This window comes from Micromesistius poutassou (assembly GCF_964030765.1).
Source record: "Micromesistius poutassou genome assembly, chromosome: 13".
NCBI classification, from domain to species: Eukaryota; Metazoa; Chordata; class Actinopteri; order Gadiformes; family Gadidae; genus Micromesistius; species Micromesistius poutassou.
Window position 1 is genome coordinate 15,990,009 of NC_140283.1, and position 27,898 is coordinate 16,017,906.

General features: G+C 45.3%; 1 protein-coding gene across 1 annotated transcript; it reads left to right on the forward strand.

Annotated features, from left to right (window-relative positions):
* Positions 1–53: 53 nt before the first annotated feature.
* ppm1h (protein phosphatase, Mg2+/Mn2+ dependent, 1H) lies at positions 54–27,898 on the forward strand. Its single transcript, XM_084476761.1, has 10 exons — positions 54–389; positions 6,447–6,615; positions 8,392–8,799; positions 13,232–13,344; positions 13,600–13,684; positions 13,974–14,092; positions 19,639–19,702; positions 22,342–22,449; positions 24,930–25,081; positions 25,640–27,898. Exons 1-10 carry the CDS (start codon positions 151–153, stop codon positions 25,785–25,787), a joined length of 1,605 nt encoding a protein of 534 aa, XP_084332887.1. The 5' UTR covers positions 54–150; the 3' UTR covers positions 25,788–27,898.

The following is a 27,898-nucleotide window of genomic DNA, read 5'->3' on the forward strand; positions in this document are numbered from 1 at the left end:
GCGCGGAGGAGATGCATTTCCGTGTTCACCGAGAGCTGAATCAATTACGCCACTGTTGTCAAAACTGAACCCTTCACAGTGCGAAACGCATTCATCGAGAAACAGTGCAGTATCGCTCAAGGGGGGCAATCAGGCATTCCGGACCACGGCATGACCATGCTAACACGGGTGAAATCTGCGGTGACACATTTTATGGGGGGCATGATCGCTACTGGTGCAAATGGGGACCATTTGAGCGGTTCGGATCTGCCGTTGAAATTCCCGTACATGAGACCCGAGTTCTTGGGGTTGTCCCCGGACGAGATTGAGTGTTCGGCGGACCACAGTGCAAGACCCATCCTCATACTGAAGGAGAGCAAGAGGCTGCCCTGGTCTACCGGCTATGCAGAGTAAGTGTGTGCATCCTCCATCCCAGTAGGCTGCGTCTCACAGCATCCTTGATGCTGGATGAACCTGTGATTTTCTGGTTTCTGGACCCGCAGGAACCAAGCGCGCCTCACTTGTAGGATTTATAGATTATTATTTATGGGGTGATCACGGTAGAATGACGGCCACGGTTGCCTTTCTAGCGGTCACTGGAACGCACAGGTGCATTGTAAAGACATTGCCAAAAGCTAAATATTATTTGGAGCATATGCTACAATAGTCACATGTGTGGGTATATTGCATGACTCAATACAAAAACAACATAACCTGTTCCCAGTGTTCTGCTTACTGTGCTAAGAGTGATTGCTCATCAAATATTTGCCTAGTGGGGAGAAAAACAATACAATCTCGTCCTTATTCCTGTATGATAAGGACGTTATTATCCAGACTTGATTAGGCCAGGCATAATGCTACATTACACATGGCATTGTAGGCATAGCCTGCAGAAACAGTCATGTGCCAGCCTTAGGCATAAGTATATAGACCCAGCCGTTGTTTTTGAATAAATGGCCTTATTGTCGATACGGAGTAGTGGTGCTTCACTCTTATAAAAGATAATCTGTTGCTCGTCATTACATCGGCGATTTGTGGATTGCTTAGAAAACGTGGAAGGGAAGAATTTGGGTCAAGTAAAGCATATCCTCTGCTGTGAAGCCAACCCTCACACACGATTGTTTGCCCCAGTAACAGGGGGTGAGGAATGCATCGGCATCAAGTGTGCGGTTCATAATTCCCAAGTTTTAACCCATATGTTGCTGATGCAGCCTTTGTTTTATGTTTACCTTTGCTATTTAACATTTTCATATTATAGCCTGGGTGAAGACTATACATATACATTGTTTCTATAGGTTCACTTGAAACTGTTACATTTTCACTCTCACTTCTAAATATAACGGGAAAATACCCAGTACTTTATTTGTCAAGTATTCAATTAATTCTTGGTGTATTAAAAAATAGGCTTTACTATGTGGACTGTTTATTTATTGAATTGCCAAATCTGTATTGTTCTATATCTTAAATTCCCTTTAAAAGGAGAGAAGATTTTGGCCATATCTCCCTGGCCCACTCAGGCAGACACAGACACACAATGTTTTAAGAGCTCCAATTTTGTTGTTCTTACTCCTCAAACAATGGGCTGATGAGTTGTAACCTGTTGCCTACCAGGTTCTCTGTCGCCACGTCTGAACCCCTACAGCCGGACAATGTTGACGTGACGAGAGAAGGAGAATGCACACCCTAGGCTGATATTGATGTGGAGCAAAATGTTTTTCAAAGAGCAGCTCTTCTGCTTTTTATTTCTCCCAGACATTTTTTGGCTGAAGCAGAACCATAAAGTTGGAAAACAGTACCGGCCTTCCGGAACGAGAACACTTTTAGAAAGCGTGGGCTGAAAACCCTCTCATGACTAGGGCACCCAGATGATGCCTTGCCATTTACCTCCATTAGAACAAGTGTCAATCTCTGTCATGCCAGACTTGGCTTTCCCCCGGGCAGAGTTTGCCTAGCCTACAAACACCACCTACTACCAGTCAGCCTTTGTACTAGTGACACACAGTATTGGCACTTTAACAGTTTCTGTGTTCGGATGTTTGTCGAGTTAATTCCATTTTGTGAGATTTCAGTCTTTAAGCTATGACGGTATGCCCACTATTATTGTTTCTCAAACTGAAGCAACATTGGGTTTAACGGGGTAGCTGGCACACAAGAGGCACACTCTGTTTTTAATAGCGTTTGCAAAGGTCAAACCAAATTATTTTGCATTTGAATGACGACGTGTGTTTGTCAATATGCCCAAGAAAGGAAAGCATTTCCTCATCATTTCTTGCTGCCTAGTTCATTATAGTATGTATAACACAAATGAGAATAGTGGCCCAATCCACTGTGCATTATAGTCAGAGATACCTTCAATAACCGAAGCGCCATGTGTGTTGTTTTGATGTGGGGAACAGCAATTTAGCGAAGACACTTCCCATAGACATTAAACCTCTGATGTGGGTTTTTCTTTTTTTTACGACCAGCATCTGTTGGTGACTGAATACAAGTGTGGGTGTTTGCATAGAGAAGAGATCCAGGTTTATTTTGAATGCATTGAATCCAGGGCTGAAGCCATGGCTATGCTTGCTATATGCTATGTTTGGAAACCATTGCTGCCCACTCAACAGAAGCAAAGAGTAGTGACACAGATAGCTGAAAGGCCACCTATACTGACTCAGTAGTTCACCCGGGCAGCTGCAGCAGTCAGTGTTGTGTTGGTGAAATCTGACTACCATGGTCGGGAGAGCATATTGGAATTATCATGAGCTGTATACACACACATCCACTCCAGGATGTTCAACAAGGTGCATAATTGCTTCCTGTGCCCAGAATAGACTCCACAAACACACACACTTACTCACTCACTCACTCCCTGGCTAGCGCCATGCTAGGTCATTAACGCTAATTGACAGACATCAGGGGCAACTGGTCCATTCCTTGAAATGTTATCATTGTACCTTGCTGTGCTGCACTGAGGGAGCGAATATCCATTATTGAGAGGGTTCAACATAGGCAAATACGGAAAACATTTAACAGATTCAAAGCCGACAGCATGACAGGGCAAGAAAATGTAGATGATGGAGGTTTATGAAGTCTAAAGTCATAGATAGATTGGTATAGGCCTACGTGTGATGTGCAGCCAAGCCAAGTATGTTCTAGTGCAGTGGTTCTCAAATGGCGCGTACCCCTAGCTAGGGGTACTTTGGAGCATAAAAAAAAAAAGCTAACCTTCTTTTTCACCCTGAGAAAGTTTCAATTCTGAAAGCTAGTGTGCACTTATGCATTATAACTAGTTATTAGTAAAATATTTGCTATTCTGAAATGTGTGTACACACACACACACACACACACACACACACACACACACACACACACACACACACACACACACACACACACACACACACACACACACACACACACACACACACACACACACACACACGTCAGGGTAAGTTATGTGCAGAACTGTGGGTCAGGTCTGTTCTGCCTCCAGCCTTGAGCCAACCGGGTCAGACTAAAGGCCACATCATTTGAACTTTTCAACCTTTGGCCTCCTGATATTTTCCGCCACCCAGTATCACATTCAAAACAAAGATGTTCTCCTACATGAGAGTCCCAAGTTAGAACCACGTGACCATACATATATTGAAAGGTACAGTAGGAAAATAACGTAGTTTACGAAATGTTAACATTCATAATCATGAGAAAATTGGTGTTTCATAAAAGCAAAAAGCAAGCAACAGAGTTAAGAAGAAGAAGATGAATCAAGTTAAAGATCACCTGACGGTCCAACAGCAAAGAGCAATGCAAACTAAACTATAAAAAAGTATAAAAAAATTTCAAGCAAACATTTAAAAAGCGAAAAACTACAATTTGTATCCCAATAACCAGTACTCCTTTATAATCATTGAACTCTCCAGTCTAGGGAAAATAAGTCTAAAGACCTGACGCCTTCTTTCTAAAGGTTGTAGATTACTTAAAGAAATGCAACCATGCCTTTTACTATTGAATCAGTTGGACCCTTTTATCAAAAGCAACTTATCCTTAATGCAGTCTACCTGGGGGGGACACATGTAGGTCAAATACAGTCAACGGGGTTCGAACCCAGAACATCTGGAGTGGGGGACAAACCCCCTCACCCCTGGACTAGCATTCCTTCTGCGGCAGGTGTCAATCACAAAACAGAAGACCTTTCTGAAAAAAACAAGGAAAAGTGAACACTTGATCCGGATCAAAACACAAACCACCTCGATAAGTCTCCCATTCGTTTCCATTTCATTTTTCCAATATTGTTCCCTCCCAGCCGTTCTTTCCGTGTTTTGTTTAGTAGGGATGGAGTGAGATGATATCAGTGCTCTGCGTGGCTGGAGGGAGCAGGCGCCATGCGGAGCAGAGCACATGAGAGAGCGCTGGTGGCTGGTTAACAGCGCACTAATGTGTCACATGTCTGTGTCACATGCTAACCTTTCACAAAGCACTGAATTGGACAATGGTGTCGACGGGCCCTTGAGGGTGTGTTGTCGGGAAGGACGGCAATGCAAATTGACAGCGTATGTCTTTGCGTTCTCTCGTGTTTGTAAGAAGTGGTTTGACAACTAAATGCCTGAAAGGCCCTTGTCTGTGATTGTTGTTGTGTTGTACGGGGCCAGGGATTGGCTCGGATGTTTGGATTCCCAGTCTGAAAGATGCTTTAGAAAGGATAAGTACGGGACTTTTCAACCTGGACCGTATTTGCTTTCCCTAGCCTGAGAACCAGACAAATCTGCAAGCTCATGTTTTAGCTCATGTTTTATTTGCTCTGGCGTGTGTCTGGCCCCCATCCTGTTAAGACAGATTTCCAGCAGACCTGGCCAGTCACAACTGTTTATCTGAAATGGGGGCGGTTTGAGCACGTGACCTGTGGGCCTTGTGGGAACCCCTTCGAGGTATTTTCATAAACAACCAAGATGGTTGCTGCTGCTGCTGCTGCTGTGTGACTTTTATTTGCTCTGATTGGTTGTAGGTCTATCCCATTGCGTCCAGAGGCCTTTTGGTCTGCGCCCGTTGATAATGAACCTTAGAAATAAAAAATGAACAGAGAATTGTTCTGACGACGTAAAACTATTTTCCCATCATTTGGGGTCTAAGTGACTAATGTGCACAATGTTTTTTCAAATTGGTCCAGTATCGAACGAGAGCTCCTCTGTAAGCCACTGCAGCCATGAAGCTAGTTGCAATGTAACCCTATGGGGCGATACATTGCTTGATCCTGTCTGTTTTTGTGTTTTAAACAGACTTACTCAAACAGAAGTCTTGCTCAAGAGTTAGTTGTTGCAGGAAATTTGCCCATTGTCACTACAATCTCGACCCTCCTTCACCCAAATCTTTCAGATAACACTGAGCTATGCTACCTGTAGTCCAATCATGGAGCCATTTCGTGGCTGAAATGGCTTGATGTCGTCATTAGTCAACTACACACAAAATGATGGGGAAATAGGGTCCACGTTGAAAAATGTGATCACTAAAGTGATCCTTTAGTAGGATGCATCACCTACTCGTTAAGTTATATTCTGACGCTCAGTCTTCCTCCTCCTCCCATGGCGATAAGAAAAAAACAACAACCCTAAAACAATAAAAGCGCACAGACACAACGGTCAACTGTATTTTAAGGTCAGGGCGTGTGGGCCGCGCGATGTCACTCTAATCAGGTTATGTGAGGCGACACGCCGCATCCAGGGCTAGGAGCAGAGTGGAGCCGTCTCCTCACATCATGGATGTGGATGCCTTTTAAAAGAATCAACCTTATCAGCCCTATCAAAGGGATTACAGAGCCACTCAACTCCTGACTTTTTAATTCATTAATTTTTTTATGAAGGGCGCACGGAGCAGCTGACTGAAGTTAGAGGGCATTGACCTCACGTTTGTTGTGGTGTTAAGAAAATAGAAAACAGTTTCACGACAATAGAGAGGTTGGAACTGTGCGCCTAGTGAGTTCATGCCAGCAGCACATAGTCGTACAGATTTTGTAGAGCAGCATTTTCAGAATACCGCTGTCTGTCCATCTGTCTGTCTGTTGTCTCTAACCCCACTGTGGTTCACGGTCACGTTGCACCACCTGCCTGAAGTGGTATGATTCATGGCTGAGTACCTATGCTACGTATGCTGGCCCTCACGTGTTACCTTCCTCTCACAGTCAACGCCTCATGCCTCATGTACCGTACCATAATAACGAGTACGTCCACAGAAAACCCGTCTTGCAATGCTTTGTTCAATTACGCCTTTACAAACATTAATACTTTGATGTCATTGCTGCTTAATTAATATAGCCTTGTGGATTTACTTTTATTTTTGATTTGTTTATTCGATTAGACGGTGAAAGATCGTCTAATCTAATCTTTGATATGATTCAAAAAATGAAGTCTTTCATATGAAATTTAAAGATTGAAAATGTAAAACTGACGTTCTCCCTCCCCTCCCTCCCCCCCCTCCCTCCCTCCCTCCAGGGTGATCAACGCCGGGAAGAGTTCCCTGAACGAGGACCAGGCGTGCTGCGAGGTGCTGACCGTCAAACCCAAGCCTCCAGCCACCGGCGGCGGCGCCAACCGGACCCCCACGTCCCGCCGGAGGTCCTCCCTGCCCAACGGAGAGGGTCTGGGCCTCCAGGGGAGCCTGGTGAGACCAGACACACACTCTGCCCAGGGAGGGGTTCGGTAGCAGAGACCACGGCGGGTCCATGTAGCAGCTAGATCACACTATCACGCTAACGCGCTTAGAATTAGAAGAATCTCTTTTATTGCATAGCGCCTTCCGATAAGGCGCTTAACAGAAACATAAAAGGAGGTTTTGAATGTTTTTCATTATGAAATGCTTCAACTGGTTACGGTGACTGTAGCAAATGCTTTTTAACCAAAGCGACTAAGTGAATTTTAGATTAATGTTATCAAAGAGGATTAGATTAGGATTGATTAGAGACCAGGATCTTGCTCATGGATGCCTACAGGTAGGCTGTGGACATCAAACCCAGTGTCTTCCAATGGGGAGTTACCCTTGCTACTACACTATCTTGCGCTCTGTATTTAAATGTCTTCCAAGATAGTGTTTCTATTGTGGGTAAAATGTATTTAGACGTTGACCTGCTTTGTGTTTTGAAAGGTACTGAGGTTATTCAACCCAAATCTGTCAGCAGGTTACTGGGACACACACACACACACACACACACACACACACACACACACACACACACACACACACACACACACACACACACACACACACACACACACACACACACACACACACACACACACACACACATCAGCACGGCCTAAATGACTAAAAGCCATCCCAATAAATCCTATGTGTGAACATCTTTGTGCTAAATCCATCCCTTCCGGATGGATTTAAACACCTACACTAGCACTCGAGTTGGCCGAGAGCTTACAACCAACACACAAAAGCACCAGCCATGACTCACTGCTGCAGTGATACTGGCCTGAAGAAAGTAGCACAGAGTGTATCTAGTGCTGTGGCGGGCCTTCAAAGTAAGAGCATGGCCCAAGCAAGATATTTATTTAGGTTTGGAGAAATTATAAACCAAATTTAGTTTTGGCTTGTTGTACCAATAAAGAAATGGTTCAAGTTACAATATACAGACATGGTTGGATATAGTCAATGATTCAATTAAATAAGTCAATTTAATAGTCCAAAGCTCCTACCTCACCAAACGTCCATGATGAAGGTTTTAAAAGTAGAATAATCCATGTTGAAACCGAAAAGCCGAAAAGTCTAAGCATGAATCCAAAACCGGAATCTTATATGAACTGAATTAAGATTCAGAATTCGTCAACCGGTCCTTCTTCCTTTTCACCACATAAACAAGGCTTTTAACCTTTATAGTTCCTAAAGATACGGTTTCTTGTGCTTCTCCACTCTCTATCCACAGGGCAGCAATCTTGGGCACCGTGCTTTCAAATCAAACAAATTCTTGGGTGTGGCCAAATGAACATACAATTACCACCACCTGCTTTCAATTACTACTCTCCCCAATACAACACAATCCCATTAGGCATGAATCAAAACAAAACAAAGTACACATCCCTATACAACACAAAGCGTCATCCAAGTAGGACATATGGTAAGCTAAGAAGGAATTCACCTGTAGATACGAGATAGGGCTTTTACTTTGAAGCTTTGAGCGGTTTAGTATATGCTACACCTGTGACATTTCTTAAAGGGCGGCGAGGAAGCCTAAAGTGTGCTGCGACCTGAATATGCAAACGATTTCCCCCAGCGAAACCTTTTTTTTTGTACCAAGCTGTGTTACTGTACGAAACACTCATAGAAACTGTATTTCTACGGGTGTATGTTTGTGCGTGTGCATGCGCGTTCTTGTCTGTCCCATTCTTACTGTGTGTGTGTGTGTGCCCGCCCCGCCCCCCCCACCACCAGGAGGTGTGCGAGGGCCTGACCCTCCACTACTGGGGTCTGTTCGACGGGCACGCGGGCTCGGGCGCGGCGGTGGCGGCGTCGCGCCAGCTCCACGGCCACATCGCCCAGCACCTCCAGGAAGTCCTGGACATCCTGCGTCTCCCGGGCCAGCCGCCGCCCACCTGCATGGGGGAGGAGCCTCTCAACCACCACTACCACCCCCACCACCACCAGCAGCAGCAGCAGCAGCAGCAGCACCTCTCGGCCACCAGCCAGCGCTCCCTGACGCGGGCCGCGTCCCTGCGGGGGGCCGCCGGGGCCCCGGGGCCGTCCGGCACGCCCCCGCCCCAGACGCGCTTCTTCACGGAGAAGAAGGTGTCGCACGAGAGCCTGGTGGTGGGGGCCTTGGAGAATGCCTTCAAAGACATGGTGAGCGGGCGGAGGAGGTGGGTGTGGATGGCGGCGTGGTGGTGGTGGTGGTGGAGACAAAAACAGCCCTCGCTGTGGATGGCAGAACAGTTTCCTCTGCACACACCCACGCACACAGGGAATGTGAGGCTGGTTGCTCAAAGACGCTAGTCACTACAGCAAGTGCAGATTTCCTGTCTGGGATCAGTGAATTATGATACAGTGGTGCTATTAATCCCGGATGGGTATTCAGGTGTTACAGGGGAGAGTACAGGTTAGTTGTTAATACATAAAGAGATATAAATTACAATTAGATTAAAATAAATGAATACAGAAAATATATCTAGATACATATTAGTTGTAGTCGTCAAAGTAAAGAACTATCTTGAGCAATTATTTACATGGGAATTCCCTCCACTTTGTTATGTGTTCCCAACCTCAACAAAAACAAAAAGTTATGACCCCACTCATGTTATTGAAGGCTTTTCTGACTGCAATGAGCAGTCAAATTGACTGCTAAACTCATGTGTGTCAAATATTGGCCCACTGAACTGGGCTGAATCGAATGACAAGCTTCACAGGACCATAACTATACAATAATGAAGAGACTGCACTCAAAACACACAATGCAAAGCAAGGCAATCATGGAAGAGACCATATTGACAACAAAGCAGCTGCATACTGAAGGGCTGTGTTTGAGTGGAGGGAAAATCTCTCAACCCACTCAACATTCATTGTGCAGTAATTATCTAGACAAGTCAATTCATATTGATCCTCGGTAAATGTACGACCGAGCAGTGAGCTCTCTCAGATACATCAGGTTATAGCCCCCCTACCCCACATTCACCCCACTTGGAAGCATGACGAAACACAGTATATAAAAGGCCTTATATATTGTATTACAGTGTTTCATGTACATGTACTTAAACCCCAAAATCAGTGTTTTCAATGGAAAACGGTTCCATTTGTCTCTCAGAAATTTCTGTGTTATTTCTGACTAAATGCTATCAAAGAAAGCTATCAAACGGGGTAAATTCTCTGTTAATTGCAAGAAGTTCTGTCTAAAAACACTTTTCCAGCGTGTTCGCTTTTCCACGTGTTCGCTTTGGCTCCACACCCTAGCTCAAGCAAGTGTGACGTGGGTTTTGACAGGTTTGACAAGACCCTTCACACCCACTACTATGGAACACAATGTGACTGTTTTTTCCTTAAATAATTACTACACAGGCAGTGTGCAAATCGGAAAGTCTAAAGGATCTTTTGTGTGAGTTGTGCCCACTTTTGTAAAGTCTTAAATCTCACCACAGAGGATTGTCAAATTGGACAACAAATTAAGGACATCTGAATGCATTGTTTTTAAAAATGTTTTAAAACATTACCTTTTAGACCATAACCTCCGATCAGTTATTTACAAGCCTAACCAACTATGGTTAAATCAAAGAAATCCCCATACTTTTCAACATTGCAGTCATTATACAACAGGTGTAGTGTCTCAGTTTGATCACTAGGTGGCAGGGTAAAGCTTGTAATTAGTTTCAGATCACAAGATGCAACCAGGGCGCAATGTTGGATGAAGCCACTACCTCGTGACTAGTCTTTTGTTTGCGTTGCTGACACATGGACCAAACGAGTGTATTTTATGTCGATATATTTATATAGGCTTTAGCAAAGGCTTTATACAAAGAGTAATGTGCGCAGAGTAAATTAGCTTCTAGGTAAATCCACTGCAGATAACGTACAGATGCTTGCAAAGGATTGGATTCAAACGTTTTCTCATGATTCTTCACTGTACCTTTCCCTCCCTTTCTATCTGTCTTTCTCTGCCTCTTTTCTCTCTGTCTCTCTCCATTGCTCTCTCTGCCCCCTCTGTCTCTCTCTCTGCCCCCTCTGTCTCTCTCTCTGCCTCCTCTGTCTCTCTCTCTGCCCCCTCTGTCTCTCTCTGCCCCCTCTGTCTCTCTCTCTGCCCCCTCTGTCTCTCTCTGCCCCCTCTGTCTCTCTCTCTGCCCCCTCTGTCTCTCTCTGCCCCCTCTGTCTCTCTATCTCTGCCCCTCTGTCTCTCTATATCTGCCCCCTCTGTCTCTGTATCTCGTCTTACTTTCTTTGAAGCGAATTCAGTTTTGGTTGTTTGCTTTGATTGAGCTCAGCCTCGCTTTAGATATAACCCTAGTCTGCTAAATCAGAGAATCTCAACTGGCGCAGATCATATGCTTAAGTTCACTCTTGGATAGGAACCAAACGGACTTACTAATGTCTTGATGTTAATTCATGTTTCAATGGCTTACTATTTAATGGAGTGGAAAATGCTAATGTCAAATGTTAATCCATCCGTCTATCAAAAGACCCCTGGAGGAACAGAGGGAGCGTCGCTCCAGTGTCGTTACGAGAAGCGAAACGCCCATGTGGTCGCCAGGCAAACTCATTTCAGACCACAGTTCCCGTAGAGAGGGAAACCAACCGTTGTTTTGTTGTTTTTGTTCTCCTTCACCTCAGGTTTCATTAAACGTTGTTATCTTATCGGGAAAAAGACCCACCGAGATCAGCCTCCCACCCTCCACCACCTCAGCCCCCAAACATGAGTCACTGTTCTGTGGAAATAGGGTGTTTGAGAATGGGCTGCCAGAGCCTGATAAACAACAGAGGGAGGTGTAAACATCAAGGACGACCCGGGTGTGGGAGGGGGGAAGGGGGGGACGGGGGGGGGGGGGGGGGTGGGGGGGTCCAGGTCTCTCACCCTGGGTCCTGGAAATGAAATGGAGGGAAAGTGGTCTCGGGTGTAGAGACTCCTCCAGCCTGTCCTCATCAGACCTTTCTCTTCTGACATTCATTGTGTGTGTGTGTGTGTGTGTGTGTGTGTGTGTGTGTGTGTGTGTGTGTGTGTGTGTGTGTGTGTGTGTGTGTGTGTGTGTGTGTGTGTGTGTGTGTGTGTGTGTTTCCCCAAACATTGAAATGCTATACAAAGGAATCCCTTCCTGCTGTTTATCATCACAATGGTGTGTGTGTGTGTGTGTGTGTGTGTGTGTGTGTGTGTGTGTGTGTGTGTGTGTGTGTGTGTGTGTGTGTGTGTGTGTGTGTGTGTGTGTGTGTACACACGTGACATGTTTGGGTCCGTCCATGACATTGATGATAACAATCCGTATGAAATCCCGCCAAACCCTGTAGTGCAGAGAGCATGTTGGAGTGCAGAGTGGAACCTCTATGGGCTGTGGCTGCTAGGAGAAGCCCCCACATATATTAGACTGTAACCAGATGCTAATCCGCGGGCCAGGAGACGGGGAGGAAAGGTGTCGTCGTTCAAACAGACGTCTTTCATTTTTTTCAAGAGTCCCCTGACAGATATGTTTCCCTGGATATGGATTCATGATTTATCCGTGTGTCGTCTGCACATTTTTCCTCATACAATGTTGTTCTCTGTGACTCTGTCTCTCTTGCACGCACGCACGCACGCACGCACGCACGCACACACACACACACACCATGAATCCATAGCTATACATAAAAGCTGCATTATGTATGATTTGCTGTGCCATTTGAAATTCAGAAAGGTTGTTCCTATTGGTCTCATTGCTTCCCTCTGCCCCGCCCACCACTCCCCTTATGCATGCTTTTCCAACATGAAACACAAGACACCACTTTGAAGAGGTTACTTCTGTAGATAGCTGTTATCAGCTAACTAAATAAAATATGATAAAATCATCACGCAACTTGTGTAATGAGAGTTTAACCAAATTCTAACAAAAAATGTAATTGGCTAATTCTGTCAAACGTGCATATCCCACCCTTAACCCACAGTCTCTTTTTGTCTGTGTCCCTTTTTACATTTCAAACACAACACAATTACATACACGGCTCTATGCATTATGTTCATGGAACCACAGCAAGGAAACGGGTAATACCATGAGAGCCATGCTGCTATTTATAGGGATGGGTGGGAGGGTTAAGTCCTTAAATAAGGGCTTTGAATACATATGCTCATATATAACACTGTAGGTTGTGTATGATGCGTACATATGTTGATCAGTCTTCTGTGGTTTATAGTTGTTGGTGTTTTAATTCCCTTTTATGGTGAACAACATTCTCCAGTAACGATGGTGATAACAAAGGAATGTTTGTTTCAGTTTTTCTTACAGGTCTTTTAATTCTCATGGAATCGCTGTCGGTTACTGCACTGGCTTATTAACAGGGGGTTTGTCTTGAGTTGATCTTGAAGAAGTTGGTGTGTTCGGTGTGTTGAATAATGAATATCATCGGTGGATTAAAACAACAACCTTGAATTAACCGTGGTGCTTTTACAATCATGTCATGTATGTTACGATGCCTCAACTCTGGATAACCTGTGTGTGTGTGTGTGTGTGTGTGTGTGTGTGTGTGTGTGTGTGTGTGTGTGTGTGTGTGTGTGTGTGTGTGTGTGTGTGTGTGTGTGTGTGTGTGTGTGTGTGTGTGTGTGTGTCCTCAGGATGTCCAGATAGAGAAGGATAAGGGGGTCTATAATGTCTCTGGGGGCTGCACGGCTCTGGCCGTCCTTTATTTACTCGGCAAGCTCTATGTGGCTAATGCTGGGGACAGCAGGTGAGACATAATCACACACACGCATGCACACACTCAATCATTTGCATTATATCTGCATAACACAACTAGACAATTCTACTATCCTGATACTGTATATGTTCCAGTGAAACTGAACCCATACACAAGCAACTGTTAAAGCTCTTGTTTTATCTGTCAATATTGCACTGTGTGCGTGTGTGCGTGTGCATGTGTGCGTGTGTGTGTGTGTGTGTGTGCGTGCGTGTGTGTGTGTGTGTGTGCGTGCCTCTCCCTCAGAGCTGTGATCATCCGGTCAGGGGAGGTCATCGCCATGTCAACCGAGTTCACTCCAGAGTCTGAGAGACAGCGGCTGCAGTTCCTGGTGAGAAGGACACCGACACAGAGACACTGGTTCCTAGTGCAGCGCTGGTCAAACAATGCTTTACTTAGACTCTCTGAGCGCTGCTCACTCTCACACACCATCTCACACTTCTCGTCCTCTCGCTCACTCTAACCCTGTTGCTCTGAATCTCTCGATACGATTAAGAAAGATATTTTCCAAAAGTTAAGTTAAATTTGAAATTAATTAATAGTAGAAAATAAAGTAAATCAAATCTCCCTCAAGTGTAGTTTGATGATGTATTGGTTTTTTGCCTGTATTCATGTTGTAGGCCTACATGCACCCACACCTGCTGGGCAATGAGTTCACCCATCTGGAGTTCGCCCGGAGAGTTCAGAAGAAAGAGGTGGGGAAGAGGATGCTGTACCGGGACTTCACCATGTCAGGCTGGTGGGTGATTGGCTGATCGGATTTTGATTTGAATTCTCTAAACACACTTTCTACATTGTGCTTCCTTGAACTGTTGGATCTGACTGGCAGATATGTAGATCTACTGAAACCAGATATCATTTTAGTATAATTGTACACAGGGTTTTTATATACCCATTTACTGGCCATCTCTAATCTCTTTAAAGCAAGGGTAGGCAATTTATTTTAGAGCCATTTCATCATATTTGTTTACATCCCAATAGCAATCAATATATCACATTATCTCAGAAATTGTACCCGTCCAATTTTATTCGGCTCAAATTTTGTTGGTTGGATGCTCTCGAAATCAAGCTGCTCCGGCTGGTTTCTACAAATTGCCTACCCTAGCTTTAACTCGGGTCAGAGGATTTCATTGCATTTTACAAAGGAACAATTTGAGCCAAATGACATAATCTGTGTAATTATGCCCCAGTGAATCATTACATGGAGGAAATCATTACTACATGGCTGATGTGGAAAACATTAGTGACATAGCTGGGATTCATCTCTGACGGATACATGGATGACAAGTCGAGCACACAGCAGAACCAAAAGAGCAAGAAAGGGAGAGAAAGTGAACGAAGTGTAGTAGGATGGAGTGTTGCCAGTTTAAATCCCTTTTTTCCTGCTGTAGCTAACTAGTTATGGAGGTGCCCTTCAGCAAGACATCTAACCTCTAATTGCTTACCCAATGAGCTGCTTGGCAGTTGTCCATGTGTGAGTGGATGACTGAGGATGTAATGAAGGTGAATGTGTGAGAGTGTGTATGGATGAGGGCGATAGTGAATGTATGATTGAGTGAGTGAGGAAATTAACTATGTGCTTTAAGTGGAGTCATGGATTAAAGAAAATCCATATGTATAGTGTGATAACCAAGAGTACCAATTCAATTAAGTTATTGATCAGCAATTTGCTTCATTCATTTGTTGAGTTGGTGACAAACATTAAAAACAGCGTCAGAAGGACACAGCATTGAGGTGAGGGGAAGGGGAAGTTGCGCCCAAAAAAGGAGAGCAGATAAAAAGGCCAGCCAGACAGACAGAGGGTAGACGGTCTGTTTGGTGGTGATGTGACTGCAAGCTCAAACACTCAGAATATAGGTTAGTCTGAGAGAAAATAGAATCAGGCCGCTGCAGCAGAGGCAGTGAGTCGGAGGGAGAGGGAGAGAATGTTTGTGATGTATTTTTAACCAGTTTCCCCTGGAGGTGTGTTCGTCTGGCTTCTAAATGCACCAGTCAGTCACACCTGCTCCTATGGCAGCCCCCTATAGAGCCATTCAATTAGACAGGGTGCAACAACAGCTATTTACAATAAATGGAGTACTTTTCATACCGTAATTAGTGTGTGTGGGCGTGTGTCTCTGTGTGCGCACATCAGTATGTATGTCAGTGTGTACAAACTGGTGTGTGTGTGTGTGTGTGTGTGTGTGTGTGTGTGTGTGTGCATATGAGTGTGTGTGTAGGCACACATCAAAATGTATGTCGGTGTGTACAAACTGGTGTGTGTGTGTGTGTGTGTGTGTGTGTGTGCATACGAGTGTGTGTGTGGGCACACATCAAAATGTGTGTGTGTGTGTGTGTGCACACATCAGTATGTATGTGGGTGTGTGCATGCATTGGCACGTGCCAAACCTCCAGTTTCCTCAAAAGGCACCAGCGATGATCAAGGCCAGGCTCTAACAGAAAAGTACACCACCCGCCTCCTGCTTTCTCTTTATCTCTCGCCCACTTCTCCTCTCTCTCCCTCCCTCCGTCCGTTAGTCAGGTCGATAGAAATGCAATCTAGGGCATTGGGAGAGTGCAGGTAGTCGTTGGAGTACTGGTGGTGGTGGTGCTGATGGTTTGTGTTGATGGTGTGGTGATGGTGTTGGGGGGGTGGTGTTGGTGGTGGTAGTGAAGAGAGAGGGATAGATGGAGTCAGAGAGTTTTAGAGAGAGAGTGCATGAGGTAGTGGAAGAGGTGACTTACACACACACACACACACACACACACACACATGCACACACACACACACTATGTAAAGTGCTTTGGGTGTCGTTATATAAATGCAATAGATTTCTATTATTTATATTATTAGAAAGAGGAAGACATAGAGGCTGAAAGAGTAAGAGAGAGAGTGAGAGAAAGAGAGACAGACAGAAAGTGAGTGAAAGAAAGAGAGAGAGCGAGAGAGAGATGGAGTTGTCACCTCTCTCCCCCCCAGGATGCCCTGAAGGCATCTCTGCCCGCCCCCCCTCTCCCATCCCCGCTTCACGCCTCCCTCAGGTTCCTTCAGTAGAACAACACACACTTTCATCTGTTTCTGTCCATCACCCTCCTCTCCTACTCCACCTCCAGTCCCACTATCATCTGTCACATCCATGTCCTAGACCGCTGGAGTTCACCCGGTACCAATACCAGATCAATACAGGCCCAAAGCACAGTGTCATTACCCACAGCCATGGACCGTAACCCTAGTCTCGGTTCCAGAAGTTCGATGGTAAAGCCAACACCTTCTGGTGGGATACTGCACACTGTTGGGTGGATTAACAAGATGGAGGCTTCAGAAGACGAATTTGAACGAGTGTTTTTCTACAGAGGCCAAATCTGCTACTCAGATTTGATTTTATCTCTGACGGATACGTGGATGACAAGTCGAGCACACAGCAGAACCGAGTGTGTGTGTGTGTGTGTGTGTGTGTGTGTGTGTGTGTGTGTGTGTGTGTGTGTGTGTGTGTGTGTGTGTGTGTGTGTGTGTGTGTGTGTGTGTGTGTGTGTGTGTGTGTGTGTGTGAGACACACACGCGCACACGCACGCACGCACGCACATGAAAACAGGATGTTTTCTCTTGTCTTTCCACCGGCTACGGGTAAATTTTGGTTTTGGTGTATGCTTCGGATTGCCTGCGTTTAATTAAACCTCCAATACAATCCGCCGCAGCCGCACTACTGTGCTAGAGCTGCAGGCGAAAGATCGAAAGCCATGACAGCATAATCGACAGACGAATAACCTTCTTGACCCGTTTGGTCTTCCCTTCCAACAATGGTCAGGCCTATCTTTTTTGTTTCAGTCAAGACAAACACACACCGACAGATCACCGCCCCCCAGGAACACGATTGATAGAAAAAAAAAGAAAAAAAAAATCTAAGGGAAAGAAAGTGAAACGCCCGCTCGACAGATTGGTGCTCGTTCACCCGCCATCAAACTTCAGTGTTCTTTAGCGACTTTTAATCTCAAGTCACAAAAACAATTTGTGAGACTACCATAAACCCAAGTCCTCCACTACTCTTGTCTACCAAAGTGAAGAAACGCCCGTCCAAGCCAGAAGTGTCCTGTGTGCCAGGCGGTCCGACTCATCCGGTGCTGACTCAGAGCTCCCTTTGAATGTCAGCCCAAAATACAGTTAGAGGAGAGTTAGAGAGAGTGTGTGTGTGCACATAAAAATGCTGAGCTCTCAAAGCTAGATTTCACTCTAGCCTTTTTTTTTTTTTTTTTTGCACGCTAATCAGCCGTGCAAGTTTCTTCACCTGCAGGGAGGCAGGTGCACACACACACGCACACACACGCACACACACGCACACACACGCACGCACACGCACACACACACACACATGCACACACACACACGCACAGGTCCCTCCATTATTCTAAAGGCCACTGTATCCCCAGGAGAGAGCAGGTATGGACAGGATTATCCCCCATCACCTCTCCACGTCATCCTCTGCTGTCACGCATAACTGGTTAGCTGCCTGTCTCTCTCGCCGTCCGTGGACTGTCTCTCCCGTCTGTCTGTCTGTAGTGTGGAGAGACTGTCCCTAAACGGGAGCTTTCGGGACAGGGAGTTTTCTTTCCTGCTTTCTTTCATGTCTACATGCCTTAGAACAGTAGTGAAATAGTTGTTTTTTTGATTTATCTTATTCAACATCCTTTTAAAAGCTAGCAAAACAAAGCAACCCCTCTTCTTCAAGAGAGCGTTTGATGCCAGTGGTATTCTTTTTTTATTATTATATATTTAGGTCCATGCCAAAGCCCCTAGGCAGTCGCTTCATAGTCTAGACTCTTAATGTTCGTGTTTTAATGTCCTAAGAAGAGCATTTCTTCTGCACTGCGCGTAGACAGCGGACTGTGTTTAAAAAAAAAAAAAAAAAAAAACGTCAGAAAGCAAGTGAAGGGAAAGTGCTGAGTGTGGTGCAACGTGCGCGGGTTTAGGTGGAAACATATGGTCGCTGGGAGTGGAAGCAGCAGTAACTCCACCCCCTGCTGGGTCTGTGTTTAATCCTCTCCACAGAGACTAGAGTAGCACTGCTTTACAAGGTGTTGCTTGGCCTTCTACTGCACTTGCAAATCATATTTTGTTCGAGTACATCGCACGGCTTGCGTTTAACAGGGCTGCAAAAATAAGTGTTCTGTTAATTGTCTTCTGAATTAATAATGTCCGGTGGGGAACCGCTCTAAGCGTTTTTGATACGCTAATACCGCTTGCATCCTTTTAGTAGATTCCGGGTGCAAGTGAGCGATGCGGGATGTAGAAAACAATGCGTGTAGATATCGTTGCATTGCTCTGCCCAAGCCGTCTGCTCATTATATTTTCTACAGTTTTTTAACACTTCTATTAGAAAACCTTTGGGGCCGTCGTATGTTGTCAGAATTCCCCTCTAGTGTGTTTTACCATCTGCCCTGTCACACATTTTTGACAAATTCATTATGTACTCTGCATACACACTATGAACACATATTCACGTTCCTAAATAATACATGCAGCATATTTTTCCTAAATGCATATTCTACGGCTGGTCTGGTCCCTGTCTGCAGAGGCTAAATTATTGATCAATCGGGGGGAATTTTAAACGAGAATAAGCTTTACTGCATCCCTCAGCTCCTTATTCACAAGCACACACACACGCGCACACGAGCACATGCACACACGGCAAAGACGTGCGTGCACACACACACACACACACACACACACACACACACACACACACACACACACACACACACACACCAAAGACACACTGAGATACAGACACATACATACAGACACACACACACACATACAAAAATACACAGAGATGCACACACACACACACACACACACCTCAGTGGCAGTAGTCACAGATAAGATGTCAGACATCTGTTGACACATCATTGGCTGTCGCTAGGGAGATTTGACAGAAAAGAAGTAACCAGGAGGAATGGGAGGGGGTGTGTGGAAGTGTGTGTTGCCTTCCCTGTATTTCATCAGTTCCCCCTCTCCCAGTCAACGAGGCAACTGTGTGTGTGTGTGTGTGTGTGTGTGTCTATGTCTATGTGAGATAGTGTGAGAGTCTGTGTTTGTATGTGTGTGTTTGAGTGAGTGAAAGAGTCTGCGTGTCTGAGAGTGTATGTCTGTTTGTGTGTGATAGTATGTGTGTGTGTGTGTGTGTGTGTGTGTGTGTGTGTGTGTGTGTGTGGTGGGTGTGTCTAAAGAGCGAGCGTACGCTGTGTGCACTGAGCCCAAAATACGTTGCACTCAACATGTGTTCCTCCTCCTCCTCCTCCTCCTCCCAGGGCGTACAAGAGCATCGAGGAGGACGACCTCAAGTTCCCCCTGATCTACGGAGAGGGGAAGAAGGTAGGAGCCACACACACACACACACACAGGTTATGTACTACACACACACACACACACAGGTTACATACTACACACACACACACACACACTGAGAGTTACCCCTACAGCCCTGCAGAGCCTTGCCTGTAATTAACATCTCACCAGGGCGCCGAGAGAGAGAGAGAGAGAGAGAGAGAGAGAGAGAGAGAGAGAGAGAGAGAGAGAGAGAGAGAGAGAGAGAGAGAGAGAGAGAGAGAGAGAGAGAGAGAGAGAGAGAGAGAGAGAGAGAGAGAGAGAGAGAGAGAGAGAGAGAGAGAGAGAGAGAGAGAGAGAGAGAGAGGCACACAGACACAGACAGAGGGGGAGATGCAGAAAACATCCTGATCTTCCCCTTCTCGCGTCGCTTTTTTCTTTTACACACCGATTCACACACCCGAGCCCTGTGGCATGGAAAACATCTCCAATTACTCAGATGGCTGTGGCTCCGTGTCCCAGTCCACCGGACGGGGCTCATGTGAGCTCTGCATCCAAGAACTGCTGCTGGGAGGGAGCTAGACGGACGAAGGAAAGGGTCCGTGTGGAGGTGGAGGTGGGTGTGGGTGTGGGTGGTTGGTACTGATTGGACAGAATCAAAAGGACTCATCCAAGGACTCATGCAGCTGTAACACCGCAGCGGAGACGTAAAGAAACAAGCTTCTATCAACGGGTGTATGTTAAGAAGGTAACAAAAAAAAAACGGCATTGAATCCCAATGTGGATCGACGCTTAATGTCACGAAGAAAGTCAAGACCCCGAGTGGCATCTTGCCAATTTGAGTGTTCACATTTAGCCTAGCCTAGCCTAGCCTAGCCTAGCCTAGCAGCAATACTACACTGCACATACTGCACGGCGTCTCGCCTTTGAGACACGGACACGAAAGGTCATGGCTGAAATATAATCGGCTGACAGATTGAACCGACCCCCCCTTCCCCCTCCCTCCTGGCGCGCACACACATGCACGCACGCACGCGCACACACACACGCGCACACCCAGAACAAGGGTTCTCCTGATTCCCACACAGCCTACGTAGAACAGACAGAGACAACTCAGCCGTCAGAGTTGTGCTTTGACCGTCTGGCTGGGGGCACAGCAGACCTCCAACCTCTGTTTGGGTTCACCCGATACACACCCACACACATATGCACACACACACACCGCACTACACTACATATAGACACGCACACACGCACTACACTACACTACACACACACGCACACACAGATAACACAACACTACACAAACACACGCTACACTACCCACTACACAGCTCCCGGACAGTTGGCAGTGCCCTCCCCCCTACTCCGCCCACCCCCCCCCCCCCCCCCCCCACCCCTGACATCCTCCACCTCAAACCTCCCTCCCTTTGAAGTGAGAGGGGGGGGGGGGAGATGGATGGGAGGATCTGTTTGAAGGAAGAGAAGGGGGGGGAGGGGGGAGGGGGAGAGAGAGGAATGCCAGAGCACTTCAAAGAGCGGCGTTCGGACTGCCGGGCCAGGCCGCTCAGCGATTAATCCTGGGATATTTCCCCCCCCCCCCCCCCCCCCCCCCCCCACCTTCTTATGCCCGAGGAGCCCCCGCCGCCACTTTGAAACGCATACACACACCCCCGCTCCTCGTCTCTGTGTTTAAGTCAATGTCTTACTCCACATCCATCCAAGGTATTTTCCATGCCACGGGGCTTTGGTATTCGCTGTGTGTGTGTGTGTAAAGAAGAAAGAATTACGGAAAACCAAGATATCTTCTGCATGCAGGAGTGCCTGCTGCATCTCTCATCTCTCTCTCTCTCTCTCTCTCTCCTCTCTCTCTCTCTCTCTCTCTCTCATCTCTCTCTCTCTCTCTCTCTCTCTCTCTCTCTCTCTCTCTCTCTCTCTCTCTCTCTGGCTGTGGTGGCGGGCTTCTCTCTCTCTCAGCCCCTACGATTCAATTAACTAAATGTGTTAGCTTTGTGCTGGGGATGGGGTTTTTGGAAGACGATGTGGAAAGTTCATAAGGTCAACTGTTTCATCAGGCCATTGCCTGGGGAGTGTAACGGAGTACATCAGGCGAATTGAAATGCTTTCATTTTTCTCTTGGTATCCAGAGCAATGTCTTCAGCTGCGTTAGTCATATAATGCCTTCACGCCAGTTGTTTATATTTGTTTAATCGCTGGCTAGTCATGCAAATGAGCAGCCCATCTATGGTCATATAAAGGAGATAGATGGAGGAAGATGGCATGTTTGACCATTTGTGCAATCGTTCGTGGTGGTTGATGCTCTATTTGTTAGCCTTCATTAACCTAGAGAAGGCCGTCTTGCATATCACAGGGTGCAAAGGATCGGCTGCTTAATGCATGCTTCAACGTATAAGTTGGTTCCAAACAGGAAATTATGATTATGCTAGTTTACCAAACACCCAGGAATCCTGTAGAGTACAGTTGGGTATAGCAGCTTCATGAAGTGCTGCCTGTCTACTTATTATATTGACTCTCAAACATCTGGGTTGCCTAATTAGCAACGGCTCGGAATTGCAACACTTGAGGGTTGAAATCTGGAGTCTGGAATCATCCTCCAGCACCGCTCCACAGACACAGCATGGCAGAGACGGAAGGCGCCTTACTGAACTCTGATTGGTTCTCCCCAGGCACGGGTCTTGGCCACTATCGGCGTCACCAGAGGTCTTGGAGACCACGATCTGAAGGTGCATGACTCCAACATCTACATCAAGCCGTTCCTGTCCTGCTGTCCAGAGGTAGGGCTGCTGCACATTCTGCATGTTGTTATTGTTGTTGAATCAACTCATTTCGTACTTCATACCGCATGCTTCATACTTATGATCATTATGATCAGTGGTGCAATTATCCAAAGCTTTTATCTATGAAGGATTTTTGATATATGCCATTGAGGAGCAGGTACGGGTTAGGCAATTTGCTAAAGGATTACAGTGAGGCAAGGAACATTTGGGGTTCAAACCCAGAACCGTTTTGGCTGGGAGTCAAACTCTCTGACGTTAGTAAACCACAAGTAAAGCTGTCAACGCTGGTTCTGGACTAAAGCCTATTTGGAGTAAATCCAGTTCTACTACAGCAACGTATGCTCTCAGTCTGAGCTGCCAAATAGAATATGTTTAAATGAAGCCCACTTATTTATTTAAGAATCATAACATATTGAGAAGAGCATTCACCATTCAATCTGACTCATCATGTGCGGGGATTTTAGACAGGAATTTAAACAAGTGTTTGGCATATGTGATTGTGAAACATGGCTTCAGGGCAATGGATATTTTCAGGGCTTTTTTTTTTTCCACTCAACTGTCAAACAAATAAGTGCAACTTAAACACAGAAGGTCACTGTGCTGTCCACCCCCTCTACACACCAGCCACTAACAGAAAAGCCCATTTCCCTCCCCAAGCCATTCATAGTCCTGGCTGGAGGGCTCCTGGTCAAACCTGTGGAATTAAAATTCCACAGCAAGCATATTCACTCCCCGCTGTCTCCCACCACAGATAGCCCAGTGGTCCTGATGTCCACATGCTGGCGTGATCTTTAATTCACCGCCCTCAGAGTTCACTCATAGTTGAAGGGGGTTATATTTTACATTCCTTGTCACAAGTTTGTTCTTCATGAGGAGTTTTTCTTCCTTTTGTGAAAGTCCTTCAAAATGTTTCTGTATGGGGAAAACCATGTTTGTCGTGTTATGTGTTGGCCAGGTGTCATGGATGTTCGGTAAGTGTTTGGTAAGAAAATAATCAAATAGGAATTACTCTTTTCATGATGGAACGTCACGGAGAGGGTGAACAAAGAATCAACTCGGCACGCTAACACTTCACTGTTCACACGGCAACCAATGTTCCTTTTAACATACCGCCAAAAACAAATTGGCTTTTATCAATAAAACGTCAAATAAAATACCATGTTTGAGTCGGCACCTCCAAGGTTGAATATAGGTAAGGCCGTATGCTGTCAGGAAGGTGCAATGGGTCCGTGAGTCACGGCGACGAGACTGAAACGTGACCGCGGGCCTTGCACTGGGTCTGTACTTTGTACATGGATTCTGGGAAAAATGCCTCTAATCTCAATCTGCTGTGGCACAGTCAGGCTGCTACTATCGTCCTGTGTCCTCGTCTGGCTGATGTTAAGTCCAACAGAGCTGGTGGGGCCTCTGCCATCGTTAAATCTCTAATTAATACGCCGGCCCAGGCCAGCGGCAACGTTCGTTGCGCTCTTTCAGAACGAGAGCGTGTGCTCAGCTCAACACACACACACACACACACACACACACACACACACACACACACACACACACACACACACACACACACACACACACACACACACACACACACACACACACACACACACACACACACTTATAATCCTGTTTGTGTTGAAGGATTGTGTTGAAGGATTGTGCCTCACAAGAGACAGACCAAGTCTACAAGCTATTTTAGAGGTGTTCGCCGAAGGATGAGTAAACAAAGGGGAAGCTGGCATTTTTCTTCGTGTAAACAGAATAAAGGAATGACTTCCTTGTCGAGGGGTGAAGACCTTTTTAACAGACGTGACCAGTCTGGGTGATCAAACCGTCGTCACCGTCTCTCCTGGCTTCACTAAAACACCTGTTACCAATATCGTCTTGTCAAAGAGACTTACTTGTACCGATTCTAGCAAAGAACATGTCGCGTGCCCGCGCCTGTCACGAGTGTTGAAAGGAATCAGTCTTGTGGAATCAGTGTGCATGCGTCAGCACGGCGTTTGTGTATCATTTAGACCAAAGGGCTATATTACCATTGTTTACATTTGTGTTAGGCGCATAAACACTTAATGCTATCGGGCAGAATATGTACAAGGAAGTGATTTTTTATTTATTCAGTGAAACCAGGAGAGAAGGGTTCCGATGCTTTGTTCCAGGCTGTAATCGTCCTTTAAGCCCAACATTGAGCCCAACATCTGGAGACCCCTTGTACACATCAAACATACAAAGTTGGACTCCTTTTACCCGTTTTGCATTTCACCCTTAAACTGCTTATCATCAAGCAACTCAGTCATTATCTTTCGGTATGTAAAGGAGCAGATAGGGGGGGGGTCGGGCGTTTTGCTCAAGGACGCCTGCACGTTTACATCCACGGTAATGGGGTTCGAACCGGAGATCTTTCGGCTGCAGGTCAAACCACCGCACCACCACAACCATCCTGCCTACTTGCCCTACGCTGTCTCTATCGAAACCTCCAGGTCAAGGTTTACCCGCTGACGCTGTTCGACCACGGAGCCGATGACGTGCTGGTGCTGGGAACGGACGGGCTGTGGGACGTGCTGTCCAACCAGGAAGTGGCCGAGGCCGTCACCGGTTTCCTGGCCAACTGCGACCCCGACGACCAGCACAGGCACGTTGGCTCATTGTTATTCCCCCTGAACTCTCCCTCAACCCCTGCTGCTTCTCACGTCGCTAAAGTCAACTGTATTCCAGTGTCGTTGTGAAATGAATGTGAATTGCTTACAATGTCAAACCGTCCAAGTTCAAAGCGGTGGCTCTGGAAGGTTTTCTGACCACATGGTAGGGCTGCTCGATTAGGGAAAATGTCATAATCACCACTATTTGGTCAATATTGAAATCACGAAATAACAAAAAAAAAACTTTGTAACTGAGAACTTTACCAAATGTTAAAATAGAAAATAATGTAAAAATATGTATCCAGCTGTTCTGCAATTTCGATAAACCATTTAATGAATAAAATAAAAATACAAAAAAAAAAAAAAAAGTTTAAACTTGATTATATTAGTTTGGAGATTGTTTGACCCAAAAATCAAAATTCAATTAATTGCACAGCCCTACCACTTGGCTTGATTTGGTGTTAGTATTTTTAGACAGAGGAGCGTCCAAGCCGCACTCCAGTCCTATTCTCTCAACACCTTTTTTCTTCTTCTTCTTTTTTTAAAATCAGGTACACAATGGCCGCCCAGGACCTGGTCATGCGAGCGCGGGGCATGCTGAAGGACCGAGGGTGGAGGATTTCTGGCGACAGGCTGGGCTCCGGGGACGACATTTCCGTCTATCTCATTCCCTTGATGTACGGCAACACGCAAACGTAGCCACGCCCCCCTCCCCTCGCCCTCGCCGTTGTGTCTGTGTTCTCGTCAATCCTTCGATCCTCCATGTCAAACGTCCTTCAAAGTGTCATCAGCGTGATTGTGAACACGGAACATTATTTAAATCCCACAGGTTTTCTTCAGCATAACACTGAATCTAGAATTTGGAACGGGAGATTTACTCGCTGGAGTTTCAGCACGGAGAGCTCAACTGCAACTGGATCAGCGATGATTCAAAGGATTTAGATGTAGAGGATTCAGGAAGTGAGCTAAGGCTCATGCAAGGTCACAAACCCCAGACCGTAACCATTGCTACTGCAGAAACCTAGTGGGTGCAGTCAAGTATTTAAATTGGGAAAAATTGGGCGTACATCTTTCAATTTGCTGGTGTTTTAAAGATTCAGAGGATTAAGACTGACCGGGGAACCCTGCAGCACAAGTCCCACTGAGCAGCGTTTAAAATGGAGTCCACCATTTTAAAATGTCTTAGACCAATCCTCTGCTGGCCTTAGGTTAGGCGACCCTGAACTTACTCATGGGTTGAGACTTTCCCATTAAAGTGAAACCCAACGCCAAGCTTTCAAATTAGACCTGCCGTCGCACCTTAAACAATTAAAATCTTTAATTTATTTCAAAGGCAACTGCACAGGGCAAAGGATGGTGTTAAAGTGTACTCCTAGTAGGCCTTCTTTACCCAGCTTAATGGCAATAGTGTTTGTGTATTACAATCCCAGACTGTAAAATGTTGTATATTATGGTCAAAGAAATGTATTGGTTTATATATGTATGTTTTTCTTTTTTTGCGGTTTGTGAGAAAATGGGTTGGCGACTCAAGATGAGAGGTGAATGTACGTTTGGTATTATTGTTAATAATTAACAATATTTTGAAGGACTAGTGAAGAATACGGCCGTGAACACGCTGCATATATATTTATCATAACTGCTTTCTGTCGGCCCTAGTTGATGTTTATATTTAAAAGAAAATAATCTGTTCAGTCAATTTGTATAAATGCCCTCAAAAAGGTCAACAGTATCCGAAAGGTCAGAATTGATCTCTAAGGATTAACGTACGAGTCCTTTAATGGAACAAAACTTTAACTGATGTCAGGCTAGGCGGTAGGCTGTAACTTTAATTATTTTACCGTGTGTGATCATTTAAAGACTTTTGTTGGTAACAGATCATTTAAGAAGACAAAGGAAACAAAGCATTTTTTTCCTGGTGCTTTCATCAAAAGTGAAGGAGAAGTATTCCGATTATTGGTGTCCGTTTAATGTACACAGCCCTTCCTACGACATCATCACCCTACCTTAAAATGACGTCATATTGCAATGTGATTTAAAAATGATAATTTAGTGTAAATCCAGTGATCTACCTCGTTGTTTCCCTCCTTTTCTGTTTTAATTCATCTTAAAATAGTAGATATTCTCATCAACTTTCTAATACACACCGAAAGAATCCTGTGCCATACGTTTGTGCAGCAATGCACTGCAGTTAAAAACTTAGTCACTCAGGAAGCTGTGTGATGGATTTACAGAGTGCTATATTGAGTTTATCGTATACTTATGTTACGTTTGTATTCAGCGGTTTACCGACGCTCATTTCTGTTTTCCAATGAAACAATGATTGTCCAATGATTAAACCCTTTGTAATGAAGTCTGCATAGTTGTGTCACTACAATATACACTTCCTACATACTTAATGTTTTTCTAACATGATATTGAATTATGTTAATTTTGTTTTTCTCCTCTGCATTAGATTGGTATGCATGATTAATTGTATTTATATCAAGTAGAGGTCTTCTCTCAAACAAGTTAAAGCACAAGGTTACTTAGGACAACTGTGTAAATACCATTCCAAGGGCAAAGGTTCCTCATTATTTCTGCCGTTTCTTTAGTACTGTATATTTTCTTTCCTATACTTGAAGAAACTGTAGTCATTCGTACGATTTCGGAAATGTGATGTAATTTGAAGAGGACTACGTAATGGGCTTTTAAATGTAAAAACATGATGTGGTATCTCCATAAGAGCTCTTTGAAGCCATGTCTTACTCTGTAACAAGAAGAAATGGATCATTACGGTCCTCTCCTTGTGGTGGTAGCATTGATGACGTGAA

What these genes read in the sequence shown, in the direction of transcription:
- ppm1h (XM_084476761.1), top strand. Translation starts at nt 151, where the DNA reads ATGACCATGCTAACACGGGTGAAATCTGCGGTGACACATTTTATGGGG. An exon ending in GACTTCACCATGTCAGGCTG is followed by an intron (nt 14,093 to 19,638) that starts GTGGGTGATTGG and finishes TCCTCCTCCCAG; the next exon opens with GGCGTACAAGAGCATCGAGG. An exon ending in TCTACGGAGAGGGGAAGAAG is followed by an intron (nt 19,703 to 22,341) that starts GTAGGAGCCACA and finishes GGTTCTCCCCAG; the next exon opens with GCACGGGTCTTGGCCACTAT.